Source organism: Caloenas nicobarica, chromosome Z, assembly GCF_036013445.1.
Source record: "Caloenas nicobarica isolate bCalNic1 chromosome Z, bCalNic1.hap1, whole genome shotgun sequence".
NCBI classification, from domain to species: Eukaryota; Metazoa; Chordata; class Aves; order Columbiformes; family Columbidae; genus Caloenas; species Caloenas nicobarica.
The window spans coordinates 41957547-41975692 of record NC_088284.1 but is presented as its reverse complement, the minus strand read 5'-3'; the positions used below and the strand labels follow the sequence as shown (position 1 = coordinate 41975692).

Here is an 18146-nt window from a genome sequence, read left to right as displayed (position 1 = left end):
ACTCTCACTGCAAAGGAGACCAGAGTGGCGCCTGTAAACAGGTATCAGCATAAGACTTTAGATAAGATATAAGACTTTTGCTTAGTTTTCCTTAACCATTTCACATAAAGGCTTAATATAGGACAAGCTGAGCTAATCACAAATCTGGTACCTTATCACCAGATCCTTAACGTCTGGCCATTATGCCTGAGAAAACGAACGTCCCATACCAGCTTGACCTACAGAATTTACCGCCAACCCTTGAACGCCAGAACGCCGCCCAAGAGGCGGAAAGCAGGGCAGGCAGCTGTGGGTGCCATCGCCCGCAGCTGCGTCTCCCACCCACCCACCCGCTCAGCCCACGCAGCCGTTGTCCCGCAGACACACGCGGAGCACGGCAGCTGACGAGCCTGGTCACACAAACAGCAGCTCAAACGCTCCCGGCGGGCGGTCCCGGGGCCGGCGGGAGGAACGCGAGCCACTGGAGAGGGCAGCACCTGCAGTAGCAGGGAGGCGGGATCCCCGGCGGCGGGAGAAACCCGCGCCCACCCCCGCCAATCTGCACTCCCGCTCACGCCGGGCCCCGCCCCGGCCGCACGCCGCACGTGACCGCAGCCGGGACCGGGGCGGGCTGCCCGCGGGCGCTTCCATGGCAGCGGGGAGCGCCGGGCGTCCAGCGCTTCCGCTTCCGGCGGTCAGGCGGCTGCAGGGCTCGTTCGCGCTGAGGCTCCGCCGCGGGGCGGCGGGGACCGGGGGCCGCGCCGGGAGGAGAAGGTGACATGTGGCCGCCGCCGCCGGCTTGGCTCCTGGCGGGCCTGTTGTTGGCTGCCCGTTGCTGGGAGCCTGCGGCGGCGGCCCTTTCCCCGCACAGCGCCGCCACCGCTTCCCCGCGCCCCACAGAGGTGGCCGACGCGGGCGCCACACGAAGCAGCAGCAGCCGCCTGGCCGAGGTGTCAGCGCCGCCCGAGCAGGGCCAGCCCATGACCCAGCGCGCTCTGTCCGTGCTGGTGCTGGCCAGCGCCGCCCTCATCGTCTACTTCGTGATCCGGACCGTACGGTGAGGGCGGCGGCCGCGCCGGCTGGAGCGCTGCCCGGGGAGCGGGCGGGCGGGGGGGCCGTGCTGCCCCCTCCGGGCCTTCGGGGATGCGCAGCGCGCGCCGAAGGGGCGGGGAGAAGCCCTGCTCGCGCCGGCGCCGCGCCGGGCCCGGGCGGGTGCACTGGCTGTTGGGGGGCCCTCGGCTCCTGTGTCGGGGCGGCGGGCGGGGCCTGTCCCCGCTGGCTGCAGCGAGCGCCGCTGGCTGAGGCGTCTGGGAAACCGCTGGTGCCGCCTCCGCCCCGCATCTGGGCGGAAAGGTGCTGACTCGGGCTCTGCTCGCTGCAGTGATAGCACTGATGAGTGCTGGGCCTTTCGTGGCTCCCACCTGTTCAAGTGGACTTGTCACTACTGGCATCAGTCAGTCCACTTGAATCTTAATTTTGTACATTCTATGGCTTAGTTTTGCCCCGTTGTCGAGCTTCTGTCTCACTGAGCTACCAAATTTGCCCATCTCTCCTTCTTTGTCATTAAACATCTTTCTCTTGTGCTTTCTTTTTAAGTAAACTACTTCGTGCTTTCTTACCAAAAGGGCTTTTACAAAGTTTGCACTATCAGTCATCTGCCTTTGTATTTCCTATGGAAACTATTGACTGTATAAATCTATGTGCTTTTAAAGTTAATTACAGTGTTTGTCACCGTGTTTTGTTGTCCTTGCAGTTTTACTTGCTCTCTCTCATGCTTCAACTGTGAACTCTTCTAACCGTAGTTAGATGTAGTGGTGGTTGGTGCATCTAGTAATTTATTCCAGAAAGATAGCTGAAAGACAGTGGTCTGTGTGAGGCAAGTACTAAGACATGCAGGCCAGGTAACCTAGGATGTGTTGATTGCACCATGGCTCCTACAGATTGTTCTTGAGCAGCCTTCAATCTTTTGTGTTTTCAGAGCCATATGACTTTCGTTGAAGATGGTGCCCTGAAAATACATTTTCTAGAAAATTTTGTGCAAGCTGATACAACTTTAGAAACCTGTGTTCAGTCAGGAGGTTATGATCTGGTGCCAATTACAGAGACATGGTGGGACAGCTCACATAACTGGAATGTGATCATGGATGGCTGTGTCCTTCTCAGGAAAGACAGGCCAGCAAGGCGAGGTGGTGGAGTTGCTCTTTACGTGAGAGAGCAACTACAATGTATTGAGTACTGTCCAGGCATGGATGAGGAGTGAGTTGAGAGTCTGTGTGTAAGAATTACGGGGCAGGCTGGCAGGGGTGATACTGTTGTGGGTGTCTATTACAGGCCACCAGATCAGGGTGAGGAAGTTAATGAGGCCTTCTACAGGCAGCTGAGAGTGGTGTCACAGTCGCAGGCCCTGGTTGTCGTGGGGAATTTTAACTTCCCTGATGTTTGCTGGAAGGACTACTCAGCCAGCCAGCCACAGTCTAGGAGGTTCCTCCAGTGCATTGATGATAACTTCCTGATGCAGATGGTGGAGGAGCCAACTAGGAGAGGAGCACTGCTGGATATCATGCTCACTAACAAGGAGGGTCTGGTTGAAGCAGTAAAGGTTGAGGGCTGCCTTGGTTGCAGCGACCATGAAATGGTGGAGTTCAGGATCCTGTGTGGCAGGAACAGAATACCAAGCAGAGTCGCAACCCCGGACTTCAGCAGGGCCAACTTTGGCCTTTTCAAACAATTGCTAGGGGAAATCCCATGGGTAAGGGTACTTGAAGGTAAAGGGGCCTAAGATAGTTGGTTAGCATTCAGGGACTGCTTCTTCCAAGCTCAAGACCGGAGCATCCTGACAGGTAGGAAGTCAGGGAAGGGAGCCAGGAGACCTGTATGGTTATCCAAGGAACTGCTGGGTAAGCTCAAGTGGAAGAGAAGAGTTTACAGATCATGGAAGGAGGGGCTGGCCGCTTGGGAAGAGTATAAGGCTGTTGTCAGAGGACGTAGGGAGGCAACTAGGAAAGCTAAGACCTCCTTAGAGTTAAACCTAGCGAGAGGGGTCAAGTACAACAGAAAGAGCTTCTTCAAATACATGGCAGATAAAACTAACACCAGAAGCAATGTAGGCCCACTGATGAATGGGGTGGGTGCCCTGGTGACAGAAGATACAGAGAAGGCAGAATTACTGAATGCCTTCTTTGTCTCTGTCTACTCTGCCAGAGGCTGTCCTGAGGAGCCCCATACCCTTGAGGCCCCAGAGGAAGGCAGGACCATGGAGGAGTCTGCCTTGGTGGATGAGGACTGGGTTAGGGACCAATTAAGCAATCTGGACACCTGTAAATCCATGGGTCCAGATGGGATGCACCCGCGGGTGCTGAGGGAGCCGGCTGAAGTCATTGCTGGACCACTCTCCCTCATCTTTGCCAAGTGTTGGGAAACAGGAGAGGTGCCTGAGGACTGGAGGAAAGCAAATGTCACTCTGGTCTTCAAAAAGGGCAAGAAGGAGGACCCAGGTAGCTTTAGACCAGTCAGCCTCACTTCCATCCCTGGGAAAGTGATGGAACACCTTATGCTTGGTGCCACCTTAAGGCATATCAAGAATAAGAGGGTCATTAGGGGCAGTCAACAGGGCTTCACCAAGGGGAAGTTGTGCTTGACCAACCTCATAGCCTTTTATGATGACATAACGAGGTGGATAGGTGATGGTGAAGTGGTGGTTGTGGTCTATCTTGATTTCAGGAAAGCATTTGACACAGTGTCCCGTAGCATCCTCGCTGCCAAACTGAGGAAGTGTGGACTGGATGATTGGGTAGTGAGGTGGACCGCGAACTGGCTGAAGGAAAGAAGCCAGAGAGTCGTGGTCAATGGGGCAGAGTCTAGTTGGAGGCCTGTGTCTAGTGGAGTGCCTCAAGGGTCAGTACTGGGACCAATACTATTCAATATATTCATCAATGACTTGGATGAGGGACTAGAGTGCACTATCAGCAAGTTTGCTGATGACACCAAGCTGGGAGGAGTGGCTGACACGCCAGAAGGCTGTGCTGCCATCCAGCGAGACCTGGACAGGCTGGAGAGCTGTGCGGGGAAAAATTTAATGAAATATAACAAGGGCAAGTGCAGAGTCTTACATCTGGGCAGGAACAACCCCAGGTTCCAGTATAGGTTGGGGAATGACCTATTAGAGAGCAGTGTAGGGGAAAGGGACCTGGGGCTCCTGGTGGACAGCAGGATGACCATGAGCGAGCACTGTGCCCTTGTGGCCAGGAAGGCCAATGGCATCCTGGGGTGTATTAGAAGAGGGGTGGTTAGTAGGTCGAGAGAGGTTCTCCTTCCCCTCTACTCTGCCCTGGTGAGACCGCATCTGGAATATTGTGTCCAGTTCTGGGCCCCTCAGTTCAAGAAGGACAAGGAACTGCTGGAGAGAGTCCAGCGCAGGGCAACAAAGATGATTAAGGGAGTGGAGCATCTCCCTTATGAGGAAAGGCTGAGGGAGCTGGGTCTCTTTGGTTTGGAGAAGAGGAGACTGAGGGGTGACCTCATGAATGTTTATAAATATGTAAAGTGTGAGTGTCATGAGGATGGAGCCAGGCTCTTCTCGGTGACAACCAATGATAGGACATGGGGCAATGGGTACAAACTGGAACACAGGAGGTTCCACTTAAATATGAGAAGAAACTTCTTCTCAGTGAGGGTGACAGAACACTGGAACAGGCTGCCCAGGGAGGTTGTGGAGTCTCCTTCTCTGGAGACATTCAAAACCTGCCTGGACACCTTCCTGTGTAACCTCATCTAGGTGTTCCTGCTCCAGCAGGGGGATTGGACTAGATGATCTTTTGAGGTCCCTTCCAATCCCTAACATTCTGTGATTCTGTGAACTTTGCTAATGTTGCTGACTCTTCACATCTCTCCATGTAGGAGATGAATTTTGGTTGGGAATGGTTATGTAAAGTACAGCAATGTCCCATCCACCTTCTCAAATACGATACTGCTGATGATGCAATTTCTCTCTCAGGAAATGAAAAATATCTTAATTTCATTTCTAGCTTTGTATGGAGACTTGTTTGAACCGCCTGATTATGAAGGTTGTGCTGCTTGTGCCTCTGCTTCTCCTAATACATTTAGAAGTTTAGTTTGGGAGGTATTGTCAGTGGTTGTGACAACTGAAATGGGCAATCACAGAGTGGCAGAGGCTGACACGCAGCTCTAGTCCAATTTTCTGGTCATGGCAGGGCCACTTACAGTAGATTGCTCGGCTCTTGTCCATTTGAGTTTTAAATATCTCTAATGATGGAGATTCTACAACCTCTCAGGGCCACATGTTTCTGTGTTTTACCACTCTTACAGTAATAAAGATTTTTTTTCTGTTGATGCTGTTACTGTGTTTTTGTTTTCTCCAATCACATTAGTGAGAAAAGTTTTTAATGTAGTGAAGCCTTAGTCTTTTCTAGATTCTGTTGGATCGAAGATCTCGCTTGCACACACTTGTTCTGCTACAATAGCTGATTCTGCCAATTTAAATAGAAGTTTCTGGCTTTTATGGGTTTTAATTCTGGTATATATCAAACTCCTTTTATAACAGATTTGCAACAGTAAGGTATGAAGCACCAAGATCATACAACCAATCCATTGGAGCTAGGAATAAGAGAAGGACACAGTGATGCCTTGTTCAGTCTACTAGTGTAGTTTTATTGCCCTTTTTGCTTCTTAGTTTTGATACGTGCGTAAAATACCTTATGTGTGTGATTGCCCTTCATGAAAGGCTAAATAGATTGCCCCATAGAAAGGCTAAATTTACAATTCATACGTCTTTTTGGTTTTTCTCTCTATTACTCTGTCTGGAGAGGTGACTTTTTGTTTGTTTGTTTGTTTTCTTAGCTTAAAGCATATTGCAGACAAAAGTCTTATTCCATGTTTATGTAGGAAGAAGTGCAGGGTCTTAAATCTTCAGTCTTTCTGAGATGATGAGAGAACAGGTGTAGCAGATGAGGTGAAATGGCCTTATTCTTTTTAGAGAAAATCATACTAAGAAAGACATCCAAAATGTGTTTCAGTATGAACTGCATGTCATGATTTTAATTTAAAACAAATTTCTAGGAAGTTGTTTATAAGCCTTTTGAAGGGTGATTACTGAATGTCTTTCACAGGTGTGACAGATGTAGCTCATGCATGCCTTTTGCAGAAGAAAAGCTCAGTTAACTTCAAGAAAAACTTTATAAGGATACCTTTTGTAATGGGCATAGCTCATAGTTCAGGAAAAAGTAATTTAGTTTAAAATGTGCATTAATAGAGAAAGTAAAGTAACCATACTGTATTTTGTAGCACAAGGTATGCAAAAACTTTAGGATGTAACTTTCCAAGCACTGAGTCAACTCTGGGACAGGTAAAACTTAGTTCTGTCACACAGACTGTTACTGAAGTCTTCATGATACTTTTGCTGTGCTGCGTTTCCTAAAACTTATCCACCTCTTTGAAAGTAGTCTGTCTTTGGAACCATTGAGCAAGAAAATCTGAGTTTCACTTTTGAGAAAGCGTATACTGGCCCATAATTAAGACTTGTCTGTAGGTTGAGGTGATGGGAGAGCTACAGTTTCCTTGGTACATACTTCTCAGAATCTTCTGAAGTATTGTGGAGCTGACGGGTGACAAGTTAAGCAGGTTGGTTCATTGAAGAGTTTACTAACTGTAAAAAGCTTCTAGTAGAAAGACACTTTACCTAAAAAGACAGGGTGATTAGCAATAGCTACTTTATTGAACTGATCTTGTTTAAAGTGTTCGTGACTTTCAGCAAGGGTAGTACCTTACACCTGGGCAAATTAGGACAGTGTAATACAGCTTGTTTGTTCTTCTATTACGTAGGCGGAAATTACTACAGGAAAATGTCATTTTGTTCTAACATTTCTTTTTAGCATTTGGACATATTTATATGTTAAGCTTGCAGTTTGCAGTAAGTACGCCATATATGATGTGTGTAATCATGATAGAAGTTCTATGTATGTATCGTGAGTCCTGGTGAATCTTTTAATCTGAGTAATGCTGTTAGACCAGTGCTGCTCTATTTGTCAGTCTTCTTTTAAGAAAAGGTATTGCTGATTATGATCCTAGAGTGGAACTTCACTCATGGCACTAGTACAGTATGGATTTATCCCAGCCTTTTAAATGTAATTTAAGTTTCTTGAATGTGCATGAAGTGGAATCATGACAGTAGAATGAGGAAGTCTTGAACTCTTTGGAAAGCATTTACAGACTTGATTAATACCACTGTCTGTGATTGTTAGCATTGAAAACCACCTGTGTGAGAAGAAAACAAAAAAATGTATTTTCCTTTTGTTTGGCTGGGTTTTCCTCTAATGTATGCAGTGGTTTTTTTTTTCCTCTCTGGTAAAGTCTAAGGACAGAGTAGGTTGTTTCAGGTTATGTTTATATCTCCTTTTTTCAGGAGTTCCTTAAAATATGAATGTTATTTGGAGACTGTTTAAGTTACATCAGCTTATAAGCAGCCATTATCCTGCAAATCCTACAATGTTATGTTCTACACAGAAAATACACAGAAGGGTCCTTGGAAGAAAATATTTCACACAATTATTATGCTAAATTCATTTTCTTGATGGAATTAAGAGCAAGTATTGCTGTGACTCTTACTTGGCATCAAATTCAGGTAAGAATTGTGTTTGAACTGTCCTGTTGCTTGAAGGAAGTTTACCTCTTCTAATTGAAATAGTATTTGACACTGAAAATGTGGCAGTTTCTCAAGATACACACTACCACTGTGTTGGTACACAAAACTAAATCAGTGAGTTGTCAAGACTTTGTGTAAAAATGAGAATTCTTTCATGTAAGGTACCTTGCCCTATTACTTTTTGCTCTTTAATGATTCTCCTGCCACTGTTTGGTGCAGACGTGTTCAGTAGAGTTTTGTATTTGGTACAGCAAATGAGCATTCGGAAAACTTACGGACATGTAATTGAGAATACCTTTTTGTATAAGGAAGTTCTGGGATCTAAGCTAATACTTAACTGCCTTAGATGACTGAGATTTTGAGACTTCTGTCAGCAGTCAGTTTTGGAATTGTCTCCCTGCAAAAGAAGGTCCCATGCTATGTAGGGACTGTTTTTTACCTTACTCTGTGGACATCTTGAAACTCTTCCCACCCTCTGAAGTACCTTGCAGTTTTATGTTTCTTTAGGCACTGGATATTCTTTTAACTTGACCTGTTGTTTTATTTCAGTTCTCATTTTCTTAGCATACTTTCTGCCTTGTGTGTGTGGATTTCGTGGTTTGGTTTTTTTTTTTTTACATCAACATTTATTAGTTTCTCTGATTTAGCTCTTGGTGTAAACTATTATCTATGCCATCTCTGATGTTAGTCAGATAATATCTGTTTTGGATTCCTCTACTGCTGTAAGCTGTACTAGAGGAAGGATTAGTGCTGAGCATGTAGAAATATAACATTAACTTTTAAAATACTTTTGAATTTAAATTTAAATTTTAAATCTTCATAACTTTATAATTTTAGACCCCAAGGTATCCTTAGTAACTACAAAGATTAAAAACTATATAGAAAGCCCTACTAGCTTTAATGAAATGGGGATTTTGTCCTAGGTTTTCTTCCTAACAGTCATAGGGTAAAAGATTTTAAGTTAGTTTTTGTTAACAGTGATTGACACTGCTCTAGTGTCATAGTTATGACCATACATGTATATTGCATAAGCATTTCCAGTATTGTTTTAGTTCTTTGACTAATCTGTCTACTGACATCCAATGGGATGCACCTCTTGCAGAAGAGGAAAATGATTCTTGCCTGGGAACTAGCAGGGCTGATGGATAGGGCCTTAAACTAGATTGGAAGGGGCAAGGGAGCAGTACCAGGCCAGTCAGTGATGAGCAGTGTGATGGCATGCCAAAGCTTGAGGAGCTGTGTTACAGTGAGATTCCTCAGATTGTGCCATGAGGTGAAGTGCACAATGAAGCACACTTGAAGTGCTTCTACACTAATGCACGCAGCATGAGGAAAAAGCAAGATGAATGGAAGCCTTGGCTCAGTTCCACAGGTGTGATATAATTGGCATTAGTGAAACCTGGTGGGATGAGTCCTGTGACTGGTGTGCCACGATGGATGGCTACAGGCTATTCAGAAAGGACAGGCAGGGTAGGAGAGGCTGGGGGGGTGGCACTGTGTGTAGCGGAGGGGCTGGATTGCATAGAGCTGGCAGCTGGTGATGGCAAAGTTGAGAGCCTTTGGGTGAGGATTAAGGGTCAGACAAATAAAGTGGATGTCGTCATGGGAGTCTACCATAGGCCACCCAGCCAGGACAACAGCACTGATGACTTATTCTTTAACGAACTAAGCGAAGCCTCCAAGTTATCTGCCCTTGTCCTTATGGGGGACTTCAACTTGCTGGATGTCAACTGGGAATATCACACAGCTAGCACAAACAGGTCCAGAAGACTACTAAAGCATCTGGACGACTTTTTGTACATGTACTAAGGCAACCGACCAGGAAAAGTGCCTTCCTAGATTTGATACTCACTACCAGAGTGGGTCTCGTAGGTGAAGTGACAGTTAGTGGCTGCCTTGGCCACAGTGACCACGAAGCAGTCAGGTTTAAAATATATACTAATAGGAGGAAAACTCACAGCAAGTCCTCAACTCTGGGTATGAGAAGACTTCAGGTTGCTCAGAGAGCTACTTAGGTTCTCTATGAAGAAGCTTTTGAAGGTGCTGTGGTCCATCAGTGTTGGTTGCTTTTTAAGTACCACCTCCTAAAAGCACAGGACCAGGCAATTCCAAAATGTTGAAAAAATAGCAGGCAAGGCAAAAAAACAGCTTGGCTGAGCAGGGATCTTCTTGAGCTATGGTGAAAAAAGAAAGTATATGGTCAGCGGAAGCAAGGCCAGATGTCATGGGAGGACTGCAGAGATGCTGCTCACCGCTCTAGGGAGGAAGTTTGCGTGGCCAAAGTTCAATTAGAATTGAAGTTGGCCGGTACAGTGAGGGACAATAAAAAGGGCTTTTTCAAATATATTAATGGCGAAAGGCAAACCAGAAATAATGTTGGCCTATTACTTGATGAGCATGGTCACCTTATAAACAGGGACATAGACAAAGCCAAAATGTTTAATGCTTTCTTTGCCTTCGTCTTCAACACCAAAGATGGACTTGGGGCCCCCATAACTCTGGACTAGAGAACAATGTGTCTTGTCCTGCTCAGTGGGGTGAAGGCAGAGTTAACTTTTGAATACTTTGTGTGGTAACCTGGAGTAATGACTGTTACTTGAGAGGTTCAATTAAGTCACAAATTTACTAAAAACTCAGTGGAATTACAGTGAATGCAAGTAACTTAGAGTAATGACAATTACTTGAGATGTTCAATAAAATACTGAATTTACTTAAAACTCAGTAGATTTACAGCAAATAGTGTCTTGGCAAAACTTCGTAACTATATCATAAAACTTAGGAAGACTTCAACAAGACTCAAAATGATATTACCCTTAAGTGCCCAGAATAATAAACTTAGAAAGAGAGAAAGAGAAAAGAGAGATAGATTAAGATATGAGAAGAAAGGTAAGATTTCACCACTCATCGGTCCCGCGACGGTCTCTGTAGCTCTGGTGGGGGGATGTGATGAAACTTCAGGGTGATGGGTACGATCAATCACCATTAATGCTGTGCAGCACATAACACACACACACACGCAGACACAAACACACAGACAGACGTGTACAGAGTGAGGTGTTTTTATGCTTTAGTCGATTTGCATGTGAGATAGGAGAGGGTGGCTCATCTCTTCCCTCTGCTAGCTCTTCATGCTAATTAAGGTTGGTGGTCTTGCCAGTGGTCTCAAAAGTGCCTAGACCAGAGTTGTTTTGTCCTGTATGGGTAGCTGGTGGTTTGTGATTTCTCCTAGCGATCAGTGATTGCTGAATGACCCTGCCTTGGTTCCAGCCCACTTAACCAGGACTGAAGACTAGGACCTTCACAAACACTGCAAATTGTCTTGATCTCAAAAATATATGCCTTTGTTTTGCAAGACCTTGAAGAAATAGATGCAAGTGCTATCTCCACAGCACTTTATCCCTGTCAGAAGTTACAAAACCCAGCTGTTTAAGGCATAACATATACCATTAATGGGTCCTTTGTTTTGCAAAGGATGGGGGGGCACTTCAAGGTTGTCACACCATGGTTGTGAGAACAACAAACTCCCAATCAATCCAGAAATTGCATGGGATTTGCTGCTCCAGCTACATCCCTACAAGTCTATGTGCCCTGATGTAATTCCCCCAATGGTACTTAAAGAGCTGGCTGATGTCATAGTGAGACCTCACTCTGTGATTTTTCAACACTTTTGGGAGTCTGGAGAGGTCCCAGTTGACTGGAAGCTGGCAAACATTGTCCCAATCTACAAGAAGGGCAACAGGAATGACCTTGGCAGCTACAGGCCTGTCAGCCTCACTACTCTGCCTCAAAATTACGGAGAAGATTATTCTGGGAACTACTGATAAACATCTGAATGGCAGTACAATAATTGGTCCCAGCCAGCATGAGTTCATGAGGGGAAAGTCCTCCTTGACCAACTTAATTTCTTTCTATGGCAAGGTTTTCCACCTTGTTGGCCAAGAGAAGTTTGTTGATGTGATCTTGTTGGATTTCAGTAAAGCCTTCGGTGCTGTCTCACACAGTATCCTCCTGGACCACATGTCCAGCATACAGCTGGATAAAGTGGGAGAGCTGTTGGCTGACAGGTCAGGCTCAGAGGCTTATAGTAAATGGGGTTATGTTGGGCTGGTGACCAGTGACCAGTCCAGAAGAGGGCTACGAAGTTGGTGAAAGGTTTGGAGGGGAAGCCGTATGAGGAGCGGCTGAAGTCACTTGGTTTGTTCAGCCTGGAGAAGAGGAGACTAAGAGGAGACCTCATCGAAGTCTACAGCTTCCTCACAAAGGGAGGAGGAAGGGCAGGTGCTGATCTCTCTAGTGACCGATGACAGAACCCCAGGGAATGGCAGGAGGATGTGCCAGGGGAGGTTTAAGTTGGACATTAGGAAAAGGTTCTTCCCCCAGAGGGTGCTGGAGCACTGGAATAGGCTCCCCAGGGAGGCGTCACGGCCCCAAGCCTGACAGTGTTCAAGAAGAGACTGGACAACACCCTCAGACACATGGTGTGAACTGTGGGGTTGTCATATGCAGGGACAGGAGTTGGACTCGATGATCCTCGTGGGTCCCTTCCAACTCAGGACATTCCATGATTCTGTGATTCTATTCAACTTCTTTCTATATTGAGGACCAAAGGCCAGATGAACTGAGGGAAGAAAATGGAAGGAACTTGTCTTGAACCAAAAGGTGAAATTTGCATCTTTTTTATTAGCGTTAGCTTTAAACAGTAAAGTTAGGTACCTGAAGTTGTGCTAAAGCACTTAGATGCCTGGCACAACAGTTGCTATTGTTTCAAATCATAGTTGAGGGTGAAGGAAATGATCATGCTGATTATTTCTTTTTATAATATCAGAAGTTGGAGCACTTTGAAGAAAGGTATTTTGTACCCTTCCCATCCTAACAAGGTTTAATTTGCTTCTTAGTTGCAAAAAGGAGGTCTAATTCACTGGAGTATGGTCTAAACCAAGACCGGAGGCTGCTGTGTGTTCTGCTAAATTTGCCCTGGTATGAAAAGGTGAATGCTTTTCCGAGAAGCACATTAGAAATATTATTTAAGCACACCAGAGTTCCGGACAGAATCTGAAGCTGAAAGTCTTGATATCGTATTTGATATCTCTTAGCAAGTGTTTAAAGTGGTGCCTCAGTGTGAGGCAGAGAGGTGATTATGCACAGTATAATAATAGTATAATATATTATACATAGTATGCTATACATAAATAATCTTTTTGATTAATAGCTCTGAAATATCCATTATTGAAGTTCCTGAATGTTGTAAACACCTTTCCTAGGCACCTAGCTTGGGTTTGTAAGTTCTGGAGTTTCTAAAAGGAAGGGCTACTATCACCTTTGAGTTTGGCACTAAATGCCTAGAAAGCAGACTCTTTTTAAATTTTTTTTTAAGTCAACTTTCAGGTAGCTGCTGTTTGCTAGTATACAGTAGCTAAAAGTGACTGTCAGCATTTTGTAAACAGATGTATAGTGTTTGCTGAGTGGCTAGTGATCTGAGCTCCTCATCCTTAAAAACCTGAGCAAGGCATATTTGATGCATATAGGAATAGTTTTGTAAAGTGAAATGGAATGTTTTAGTGTGCCTTTTCCTTCCATGTTTTGTGAAGCATACAAGACATTGACTCTACAAGTTCTCTCTTGTTCCAAAGTGTAATTATAAACAATGTTTTTGACTTGATAGCTATAAAAGACTTCACAAATTATAATAAAAAGTTTCAATGTCACCCATGACTTGTGTTACATGGCTGCAATAGCTTTGACTTTGTCTCTGATTTGATCTGCTGTGCTATAGAGACACATAAAACACATAAAGAATATGTAGCTTGACAATTTTTTTCTCATTGTAGGATCTGCTAGAAGTAGCTTTTGCATGTATTTCTACCTTGCTCTTGCATTTATCTACTGAGTGTCTGTATAGGATTTTTATATTCACAAGAGTAATTGCATACAAAATTATAGATGACATTTTTATTGTCCTTCATAATTTCATGTAAACTTTTGACACTAAGAATTGTTGGACCTCCACATTTCGTAGACCTAAGTGTGTACACTTTACATATACTGTTTTTTAAAATTTATAAGTACCAAAATAGATATATCTTAAAAGGCGGTTTTCTTACATAGTTGCTACAGAAAGTAGAGATTAATTTATAGAACTTAAATGTTTTAAAATACATTTCAGGCTCAGAAGGCGAAACAGAAAAACCCGAAGATACGGAGTTTTGGATACAAACATAGAAAACATGGAACTGACCCCATTAGAGCAAGATGATGAGGATGACGATACAACACTGTTTGTTGCCAATCATCCTCGAAGGTTTGTATACAGAAGCCAAATGTACTTCTAGCAACAGAAGTGAAGGAGTATGGATGATAAGCAGTTTCACTGCAAAAGCTCACTACTGTGTTTCATATGCATGTAGTTGGAGAAGGGATGTCAAGATCACTTGAATTTTAAATGGGAAAGAATTTAGTGGGCAAGAAGATAACCATTTGTCTTCAGCATGTGAGTACTCGAGAAATGGAGAGGAAGGCAGGATATTTTTGTTACAAATACAGTGTTGTTGTTGAAGCTTATGTAAAAGCTGACGGATTTTACCTTTCTTTTTCTTTTCTTTTTTCTGTGGTTTTTTTTTTTTTTTTTTTTGGAGTCTCCTCAGTTTTTCTTGTGTGTTTTCTTGCATGAGTTCTGCTTCCAGCAGCTTCATTCTGCTTTCTCATTGCTAAAGTAGTCAGCAGTTAGTTGATGATGATCCTGCATGAAGATTTAGATTTAGTAATGCTGCATAGACAGGTTCATATCCTTAAATCACTCTCTGAAACTATGTAGATACAGGAAAATTTTGCTATATTTCCTTATTGTCCTTACACTTAAATGTTATGATCAATTCAAAGTTATTATTCTTACTCAATTCTCTTCAAACTTTAGAAAGTTTTCCTTATTGAGTAATGCAATCACACTCACTGCACATGCAAAGACATAGTAAAAGCTTTGATAGAATTGGCATAATGAGGAATACTGTCAAGTTTCAGAGGAGACAAAATGATGAATTCTGCTAGTCACACTGTGAATCTGAATGAAAGTCTTAAGCAAAACAATTCAACAAATGCAATACATGATGTGTCAAATGAATTAAAAGTATTGGAGTACTAAGTCAGGTGTTCTGCTGTTTATCAGGAAACAACTTTGGTTGCAGTTCTGGAACTTGAAGCAAAAGGTTCAGTCTTTTTTTAACTTTGTCTCCTTAGGGGGAATCTTTCAGATTAAAGTCACTCTTTCCTTTTTCTCTCCCCCATACATTAGAATAAACTACTTGGAATATCTCCACTTACCACTCCTCTGTACTAGAGAGTCATGTGGCACTTACGGTTACCCTATGTTACTAGTCTTATTCCAGTATACATTATGTCTATTACATAATAGGTAATTGTCATTATATCCAGGAATTCCCTCAGTGTCTTTCATAGATATTTTAAATTCTCTTGTAACTTGGCACACTTATAAGACTTTGAGGTATTTGATGGCCAGTAAACATGATATTTCTCATAAAGGTTTATTTACAGGAGTCTCAAGTAACCTTTTTACTAGGAATGAACATGATAATATGGCCAGTTATCATTAACAAACAGTATTATACAGTTAACAACAGTGTCTTCATGTTATGGAGGTTACTTCATGCTCTTGTATGCTTATTTGGAGATTAAGCATGGTTATATTTATTGTTAAGTTTCAAGGAGCTGATTATGTCTCGAGCGCAGTATTTTATCCAAAGGGACTATACAGAAGGCAGAAAAACTACGATATATTTGCCATCACAGAAACATGGTGTGACGACTCTCACAACTGGAGTGGTGCATTGAATAGCTATAAACTCTTCAGAAGGGACAGGCGAGGAAGGAGAGGAGGTGGGGTAGCCCAGTATGTCAGGGAGTGTTTTGATTGCCTGGAGCTTGGTGAGGGTGATGACTGGGTTGAGTGTCTGGGTAAGAATCAAGGGGAAGGACAAGGCAGACATCCTGATGGAGTCTGTTACAAACCACCCAATCAGGATGAAGAGGCAGATGCAATATTTTGCAGGCATCTGGGAGGAGTCTCCCAGTCGTTTGTTCTTGTTTTTAGGGAGGACTTCAACCTACCAGATGTCTGCTGGAAGTACAACACAGCAGAGAGGAAGCAGTCTAGGAGGCTTCTGGAGTGCATGGAAGACAACTTCCTGACACAGCTGGTTAGTGAGCCTACTAGGGGAGGCGCCCCACTGGACCTGTTGTTTGTGAATAGAGAAGGACTTGTTGGTAATGTATCAGTTGGAGGTTGCCTTGAGCATAGGGGTCATGAAATATCTCAGTTTTCTTGTCTTGGAGAAGTAAGGAGGGCAGTCAGCAGAACTCATACCTTGGACTTCTGAAGGGCAGACTTTGATCTGTTCAGAAGGCTGGTTGGCAGAGTCCCTTGGGAGGCAGTGCTGAAAGACAAAGGAGTCCAGGAAGGAAATCTTAGAGGCACAGGAGCAGACTGTTGTCATGTGCCGAAAGGCGAGCCAGTGGGGAAGAAGGCCAGCCTGGCTGAATAGAAAGCTGCGGCTGGAACTTAGGAATAAAAAGAGAATTTATAACCATTGGAAGAAGGGGCAGGTTACTCAAGAGGAGTACAAGAGTGCCAATGAAGTTCTGTAGGGACAAAATTAGAACAGCAAAGCCCAACTAGAGCTAAGCGTGGCTGCTGCTGTAAAAGGCAACGAGGAATGTTTCTATAAATATATCAGTAACAAAAGCGGGGCTAAGGAGACTCTCCATCCTCTGGTGGATGCGGGGGGAAATGTAGTGACAGAGGATGGGGGAAAGGCTGAGATATAAAATGTCTTCTTTGCCTCAGTCTTTAATAGTCAGAACAGTTGTGCTCCAGGTACCCAGCCCCCTGAGCCAGAAGACAGGAATGGGGAGCAGAATGAAGTCCCAATAATCCAACGAGAAATGGTTGGTGACCTGCTACACCACTTAGACACCCACAAGTCTATGGAGCCAGATGGGATCCTTCCAAGGGTGCTCAGGGAGCTGGCGGAGATGATCACTAAGCCACTTTCCGTTATCTATCAGCAATCTTGGCTAACTGGGGAGGTCCCAGTTGACTGGAAGTTGGCTAATGTGAATGCCCATCTACAAGAAGGGAAGGAAGGAGGATCTGGGAAACTACAGACCTGTCTATCTGACCTTGGTGCTGGGGAAGGTCATGGAGCAGATCATCCTGAGTGCCATCACACGGCACATACAGGAAAACCGTGCGATCAGGCCCAGTCAAAATGGGTTTATGAATGGCAAGTCCTCCTTCATCACCCTGGTCTCCTTCTGTGACAAGGTGACCTGCTTAGTAGATGAGGCAAAGTACACAAAGATGTTGTGTACTTAAACTTCAGTAAAGCCTTTGACACCATATCCCACAGCATTCTCCTGAAGAAGCTGGCTGCTCGTGTCCTGGATGGGTGTAATCCTTGTTGGCTAAAGAACTGGAAGGCTGGCCAGGTCCAAACACTTAATGGTGAACGGAGTCAAATCCAGTTTGCACCAGTCATGAGTGCTGTTCCCCAGGGCTCAGTATCGGGGCCAGTTCTGTTTAATCTCTTTATCAATGATCTGGATGAAGGGATTTAGTGCACCCTTAGAAAATCTGCAGATGACACTGAATTAGGTGGGAGTGTTGATCTGTTGGATGGTAGGAAGGTCATACAGAGGGATCTGGACTGGCTGAATTGGTGGGCTGAGGCCAATTGTATAAGTCTTAACAAAGCCAAGTCTTGGGTCCTGCACTTGGGTGATAACAACCCCATTCAGCACTACAGGCTCAGGGAAGAGTGGCTGGAAAGCTGCCTGTCAGAAGTGGGTCTGGGAGTGTTGATTGATAGCTGGCTGGATATGAGCCAGCAGTGTGCCCAGGTGGCCAAAAAGGCCAACAGCATCCTGGCTTATATGAGGAATAGTGTGGCCAGCAGGACTAGAGAAGTGATCATTCCATTGTACTCAGCACTAGTGAGGCCCTACCTTGAATCCTGTGTTCAGTTTTTTGCTCCTCACTGTAGGAAAGACATTGACGTACTGGAGAGAATGTAGAGGAGGGCGACGAAGCTGGTGATAGGTCTGGAGCACAAGTCTTATGAGAAGTGGTTGAGGGATCTGGGGCTGTTTAGTCTGGAGAAAAGGAGGCTGAGGGGAGACCTTGTCGCTGTCTACAACTACCTGAAAGGAGGTTGTAGCATGGAGGGTGTTGGTCTCTTCTCCCAAGTAGCAAGTTGACAGGACAAGAGGAAATGGCCTCGAGTTGCTCCAGGGAAGGTTACTGTATACTAGCATAAACAAGATTGTATATTTGAAGTCTGAAGCTACAAAATCACTCCAAAGTGTCAAAGTGATTGTATCTGTTTCTTTAAACTTCTTTGCATTCCTTAAAACAGAAGCAATGAAAACCCCAGAGGTAAGTTCACTAAAATGATGTCAGAGGTTTTCAGAAAGCAGATTTCTGATTTTTTTTTTTTTTCCG

General features: G+C 44.6%; 1 protein-coding gene across 4 annotated transcripts in view; it reads left to right on the top strand.

Annotated features, from left to right (window-relative positions):
• Positions 1-608: 608 nt before the first annotated feature.
• FAM174A (family with sequence similarity 174 member A) overlaps positions 609-18146 on the top strand; it is a 62017-nt gene continuing 44479 nt past the window's right edge. For all 4 annotated transcript variants that reach the window (XM_065656675.1, XM_065656674.1, XM_065656677.1 and 1 more), the window contains exons 1-2: positions 609-1036; positions 13800-13934. In XM_065656675.1, coding sequence (XP_065512747.1) covers positions 759-1036; positions 13800-13934 — 413 coding nt within the window. In that variant the 5' untranslated portion in view covers positions 609-758. The remainder of the gene's footprint in view (positions 1037-13799; positions 13935-18146) is intronic.